The 6,928-nt window shown below is 37.8% G+C and overlaps 1 protein-coding gene across 1 annotated transcript; it reads left to right on the top strand.

The window, feature by feature from the left end:
• Positions 1 to 739: 739 nt before the first annotated feature.
• LOC137725525 (glutamate--tRNA ligase, chloroplastic/mitochondrial) lies at positions 740 to 5,912 on the top strand. The gene is made up of 13 exons (XM_068464244.1): positions 740 to 1,048; positions 1,172 to 1,290; positions 1,492 to 1,613; positions 1,970 to 2,152; positions 2,334 to 2,452; positions 2,608 to 2,656; positions 2,765 to 2,866; positions 3,049 to 3,151; positions 3,309 to 3,372; positions 3,660 to 3,774; positions 4,116 to 4,216; positions 4,854 to 5,010; positions 5,111 to 5,912. Exons 1-13 carry the CDS (start codon positions 804 to 806, stop codon positions 5,339 to 5,341), a joined length of 1,710 nt encoding a protein of 569 aa, XP_068320345.1. The 5' UTR covers positions 740 to 803; the 3' UTR covers positions 5,342 to 5,912.
• The last annotated feature ends 1,016 nt before the right edge of the window (positions 5,913 to 6,928 follow it).

Raw genomic sequence — 6,928 nt, 5'->3', positions numbered from 1 at the left:
AAAAAAAAAAAAACAATATTATTTAGTAAAAAATTAATGAAATCTTTCTTAATTATATGTAGCTATAAAAATTATTTTTTTGTTATTTGTAGTTTGTTTAGAAATGCTTTTCAAATGATAAAAGTATTTTTAGTGAGATGGTTTTTATAAATAAAAATAATAATTAAAAATGTTTTTAATTATTTTAAAAACATTTCCAAACGAACTACTAAAAAAAACTTATTTTAGCCCTTTTATTTAGAGCAAAATTTGATATGAATCCAATTTGATTAATGGATTAATGGGTTTTGTTCATTTCCTTTTGATTAATAGGTTTAGTCCAGTAATTAGGCTATTACGTTAGATTTTAATGTGATGATTCATTTAATTCTTTTTTCAATATCTAAAATACTTTTAAAGTTTTTTTAACCTCAATAGTCCAAGCCACTTAGTACTATAGTTTACATTTGAAAGATGTTAAATTCGATTTTCCTCAAAAATTTCAAATATTTTGATAGAAATACTTATGAGTCAATAAATTGGTATCGCCCAGGATTTCAAATGCTAATAAGTCCTCTAGTCGGAGTTTAAACTCCGGGGTAAAATTTACATACGTGGCACCATCAAAACGGTTGTGCTTATTTTAAGGGCTGGGATTTAAAATCCGGTAAAAACTGCTTTCCATTCCCCTACATGGACTCTGTTGTCAAGAATCAAGAATCGAGATAGCTTGCTGAGCAAAAGCACAAACAAAACGAAGGCCTTCACTGCATCTTCATCTTCATCTTCATCTTCATCTTCATTCTCCAAATTGCCGATTAAAAATGGCAACTTTGGTTGCAATGCCCAAGATCCGGATGAAGATTAGAGCTTTCCCAGCAGATGTTTTCCCTCCATTTTTCCCTCAATCCCACAACAAATCCTCAGTCTTCCATGGGAGGAGGAGGAGTTTCTCGGTCTCTGCTAAGTCGACCCAACACCCAGTACGCGTTCGCTTCGCTCCTTCTCCCACCGGGAACCTCCACGTCGGTGGAGCTCGAACTGCGCTCTTCAATTATCTGTTTGCCAGGTTCCTTCCTCTTTTTGTTTCCCGTTTGGTTTCAGGTTTCCATCCCGAAACGTTTCGGGTTTTTGCTTACTTGGTTGAGCATTGATGCGATATGAGTATCTGTGTTGTGTTGTGTTGGGTCAGGTCCAATGGAGGGAAGTTTGTTTTGAGAATTGAAGACACTGATTTGGAGAGGTCTACTAAGGAATCTGAGGAGGCTGTCTTACATGATCTCTCTTGGCTTGGCCTCAATTGGGATGAAGGTATTGTTAACTTTTTCTTGTTTGATTCTTCTCCTGTTCTTAAATTCCTAAATTTTGATCGAACCCGGTTTTGTGCTCCTCTGTATATGTGAAAGCATTTGGATATTACTTGAATTATAATGCCTTATGGTTTGAGCTTTGAGATGGTAGGATTAGTACCTTTCTCAACTGGGTCATTTCATTTTTCGGTTAACTTTGCAGGACCTGGTGTGGATGGAGAGTATGGTCCATACCGACAATCAGAAAGAAATTTGTTGTACAAACAGTATGCTGAGAAGCTTGTAGAATCTGGTCATGTCTATCGCTGCTTTTGCTCTAGTGAGGTGATTCCCTTCTATAGTTGAGTCTTGAAACATGTCTTCACTTGCCAATTTATATGATCAGAAACTGCCTAGAAACAAAACTATGCTTGTAAGAGATTTTCAAATGGAACTTCAGATTGTTAATCATGAATGGATTTATTACTTTTCCTTGCCTTTTTTTTCTCTTTTCCTTTAATTTATTCTGTATGTCTTGTTTTTGGCTAAACGAGTGCGAGATTATTGTTCAACAAAAAGACTTGCTTCATATATTTTATGGGGCTTTTTTAGCATTATGAATCCTTTTCTTTTCTGATTCTGAATCCCTACTAAACCACAATGCTATTTTAAGTAAGCATTCTTAACATTGTTCTATTCAGGAACTAGAGAAAATGAAGGAGATTGCAAAACTAAAACAACTGCCCCCGGTATACACAGGGAAGTGGGCCAATGCAACAGACAAAGAAGTACAAGAAGAGCTGGAAAGAGGAACTCCATACACATATCGTTTTCGTGTGCCAAAGGAAGGGAGTTTAAAAATCAATGACCTTATTCGAGGCGAGGTTAGTTCATCTTTTTGTTGTTGTTGTTGGGTTGGGGGCGCTTAGGAACTCCTAGTATGGTAAAGTGTGCTGTTCACTATCAAAGGAGGGAACTTCTAAGAAATTTTAATTAGCTTCAACCACTATCAAACTTTTATTCAAGTACGTGTATAGAGTGTTAACTTTATATGTTGTCATGAAGGTCAGTTGGAACCTGAACACTCTTGGAGATTTTGTAATTATGAGAAGCAATGGTCAACCAGTGTACAATTTTTGCGTCACAGTTGATGATGCTACTATGGCCATCTCACATGTTATTAGGTAATATGAACAGCCTATTTAACATGGTTAGGATGAGCTTTTTGCCAACCTGCGTGGTTTTTTCATTCACTACTATTGCTTTTTGGATTTTTGTTTGATGATTTTTTGTACGTCCATTTATTAATGTCGTGTGATCTCTTAAAACTTGCATTCAGAGCAGAGGAGCATTTACCTAATACTCTAAGGCAAGCATTAATATATAAGGTAATTTTTTAAACTCATGCCCTAATTTTTATTACTGGTAGGGTTTCAAATATCTTTCAACATTTACAGTGAAGCTGATATTGTTTTATGAATGCCATTGTAACACAGGCTCTAGGATTCCAAATGCCAGACTTTGCACATGTTTCCTTAATTCTTGCCCCTGATCGGAGTAAGCTGTCAAAGAGGCATGGTGCAACTTCTGTAGGCCAGGTGGTTATCTATAAATATGCTTATTGTTACTTGATAAATATGTTGGACTACAGGATGTTTCATCCATGGTTTCCTAGAGGTCAAGCCCCACCGTTCTCTGTTCTGATTTCCTTTATTTAAGAGTTTCTTTGTCAATATTGATTGATAAATAGTCTTGACATCTAATAACTAGAACACAACAGTACAGGGAGATGGGCTATCTACCTCAGGCAATGGTGAACTACTTGGCACTGTTAGGTTGGGGTGATGGCACTGAGAATGAATTCTTCACCCTTGAGAAGCTAGGTTAGTGTACCCTTTTCTTTAATTGTCACTTTGTCACTCTCTTGCTCTCTATCATCCTCTCCTCAGAAATCACCTGCTCACCTTCTGCATGCTGTTTAAATATCCTTGTGATTTGTTTGACTAATTTCTTACTTGAATTTTATCATGCAATTCATAGTTGAGAAATTTACAATTGGTCGCGTCAACAAAAGTGGTGCCATTTTCGACTCGACCAAATTAAGGTAATTTTGGCTTTTAATCTACTATATACCGAGAATGGTTGCTAATTATTGCTTCTATGTAGCATTCCCCTCCCTGGAGAAGCAGATTGAATGAACATTTTTCAGTTGCATGGTTGTTTTGCATTATATCCCACATCTAGATTTTTATTTTTATGATTTTATGATTTTAATGTGGATCGTGTCTGAGAGAATTTTGTCTGCTTATTGAATTCTTGAATTAATTGCGTTGTTGAAGAACTGACATTTTTTATTGATATTTTCCTCTAACATATGCTTACAAACTAAAGGTGGATGAATGGTCAACACTTAAGAGCACTTCCATCTGAGGAGTTGACAAAGCTTATTGGCGAGCAGTGGAAGAATACTGGCCTCCTTACTGATTCAGAGGGCTCATTTGTTGAAGTAAGACTCATTTATTCCACATTTTCATTTGGCAGCTTATTTTTTGTTTTCAAGATTGATTCTTCCGCATTGCTGTAGATGATACCTCTCTTACAAACAGAATTGTTTGTGGTTTACGATCTTTTAGAATAGATCTGCTGTACTGAGATAGTTCTGTTACAAAGAGTGGATGCATATGCCTCCAGAGGAGGCTCGTTACTTTCTGATGATTTCTATATTAGTTGAAACTCTCCTTAAATGAAAAGGCGTGGACTGCTTTTGCTATACGTTCAATTTGACTTCTCTAGAGATATTCTATATTCATGACAAGTGAAGCATGTGTGCACTTTGCAATTTTGCAGGAGGCAGTAGAGCTGCTCAAAGATGGGATCGATTTAACACCAGATTCAGATAAAGCCCTCTTTAACTTGTTATCTTATCCTTTACATGACACTTTATCCAGGTGATTTTTAATTGCACTTAAACTTTGGCTTTATGTTTTTATCATTCTGCAGCTCACTGAAAAAATCAACTTGTGAATGGTACTGTGAGAATTTCCTAAGCATTTAAGATATAATTTTCTCTAATCGAATATGAAAAAATGCTTGCCCACTTGTCAACTTTGATATGCGTTTCCTCACTTTTCGGATAACCATTGATTTCCCTATTGAGTGGTATTTTTGGAAATTATGTTTTGAATTGGGTGAAGCGAAAATGACTTAGAGTGCTCCATATGAAACATTGGCATCAAGCAACAGCTGAGTATTGTAAAAGTATACAGTTGAATTTATGATCAATAGCTGACATCGCTCTTTGGAACCTAGTTGGGCTAGGCCATATTATATCTTGTATAAGATTTTGCTCTCACTCAGATGGGAAAAGATATGGATTCATTTCAATGGAAGGGTGGAAATTCCTAAATCGAAGGTTTCATTTAGGTTAAGCCACTTCTAGTTGTATAAATTATGGCTTGCTGTTCATAATATTTGGTTTTCTTGTAACTTGTAAGTTATGTTTGATGGTAAGCTGGGGATGGTTGTTGGCTACTGATGTTAACAGAGTGCTGTATGATAACTAGATTTTGTCTGTCCTGGCTGCAGTGCTGAAGCCAAACCAGTCTTAGAAGACAAACTTTCTGAGTTTGCTGCCAGTTTTATAGCTGCTTATGACAGCGGTGAGCTCGTTGGTGCACTTGAAGAAGGCCATGCTGGTTGGCAAAAGTGGGTTAAGAGCTTTGGCAAATCACTGAAGCGCAAGGTGACCTCATTTTCATTCATTTTTTTTCACCTTTGGTAAACATTTTTCCATTTCTGGGAAATGGACTGAAAGTTTTGTTCATTTGAAATTCTAATTGCAGGGAAAATCACTGTTTATGCCTCTCCGAGTGCTGTTAACAGGAAAGTTCCATGGCCCAGATATGGGGACTAGCGTGCTTTTACTGCACAAAGCGGGAAAGTCTGGTATTATTGCACCTCAAGCCGGGTTTGTGACAATAGATGAAAGGTTCAAAATATTGAGGGAAGTTGACTGGGAAGCATTGATCAAGGATCAGCCTCTCCAGGAGACTGCCACCATTGTATCAAACTGAGAGTACGCAGTTTTCACCGGCTTTTTTTTTCTTTGGCTTCAAAAGAGGGTAACTATCGCATTCCTATTGTTAAGAAAACACGAAATCTTTACTCAGTTACATGAATTTTACCCAAATCTGGGTGTTTCTGTGCTTGCTATGAGTCTTATGACAAGTACTTCGGTTGTAACATAGACAATGAAGAAAAGCCAGACTTAAATAGAGTTTTACGAGGTCGTCTCCTTGGTCGTGTGTTTGCTCCACATTGAATTATGTCTTTATTTTCGTAAGAAATTTGGTGAGATGATGGTACAAAATCGGGTTCCAATTTTGCTTGGTTTTCACTTTTTATCAGTTTCGGTGACTCTGTTAGGAAAAGATAGCGTCTTCCCGTATCAGCACAATTCGGGGAAGCCACAAAGCGCTTCACAGATCCGATGGAGCGATGTCTCCTCGTGTATGTGCTCGATTTCCGTCGTGTTATATATTTGTGAAACAGGTACTGTACCAATAGCTGCATAAAAGGATCTGAACACAGATAGAAATTGTAGAGAAAAAGCTTTATCTACTGCTGGATAACTTCAATTTTTTGAATTTAAAAACATGTTCACTTGCCAAGTTACAAGATTGAAAGTTGCCCACTTAGAAAAGAAATAAAACAACAAAGTCTTATTTCTCTTATTTGACTAAGTGGGGTCAATTGTATGATGTTAGAATGCCACAACGCTAAATTTTGCATTAAGTCTTCTGTTAGCCCCATGCCTCTTGATTTTCCCTACTTTTAACTATTTTTATGCCTTGTTTTCATAGGATACAAGATATATATAAGTTGTCATTTTGATGTCCAATTTTTGTAGCTCAATTTGAAGCAACCTCTCCCAATATCGCTTATATCAAACAAACAAAAAAACTAGGGATCTTGGTACGTATACTCTTCAAACTCCAAGCCTCTCTCTCCTATCCCATTAGTAACTAGTGCATGAACAGTAAAAAGTTTGGCTATTGCGAGTGCCCAACATGGTGCCCAAGCCTGCACCAAAAACCTTGGATTTGTTCGGTGTCAAGGCTCCATAGTTTCCGGCCAACCTACGAGCTTTGACGGAGGAACCTGATACAGTGAAAATCCAGCCCATGTTATCGTTTTATCCCTCATGCTGGATTTGGTTGACGACTCCATTGTTATTGTGAAACCCCACCCCCATAATTAAATTGTAATTTCATTTTGCCCCTGAAAGTTTATAAAAATGTGCAATTTGGTCCCTTATCCTATTTTAATCTAGACCCTTAATCTGGATTCTCTTTCTCCCCTGCGCTGCCACGTGGCAACCCCTAACTCCTCTCTATCTCTCTCTCCTCGGATCTAACTCCCTCATTCTCTCTCTCAACTCTCTAACCCTTTCACGTCCTTCTTTCGCACACCCCTCCCCCGTTCGACACATGCACGCACGCCGAGGAACACCACCATTCCCGACGTCGACAACACCATCACCTTCAACATCGCTGACACTCCCCTTCATTCTCCCTCGTCTTCGTGAAGCACATGACACCCAGAGCTCACTCAAAAACCCCGGTGCACCCCAAGGCTTTCGAGCCCAGATCCCTACCACT

The sequence above is a fragment of the Pyrus communis genome, chromosome 2 (genome assembly GCF_963583255.1).
Source record: "Pyrus communis chromosome 2, drPyrComm1.1, whole genome shotgun sequence".
Lineage (NCBI taxonomy): Eukaryota > Viridiplantae > Streptophyta > Magnoliopsida > Rosales > Rosaceae > Pyrus > Pyrus communis.
This window is presented reverse-complemented; position numbering and strand designations above follow the sequence as displayed.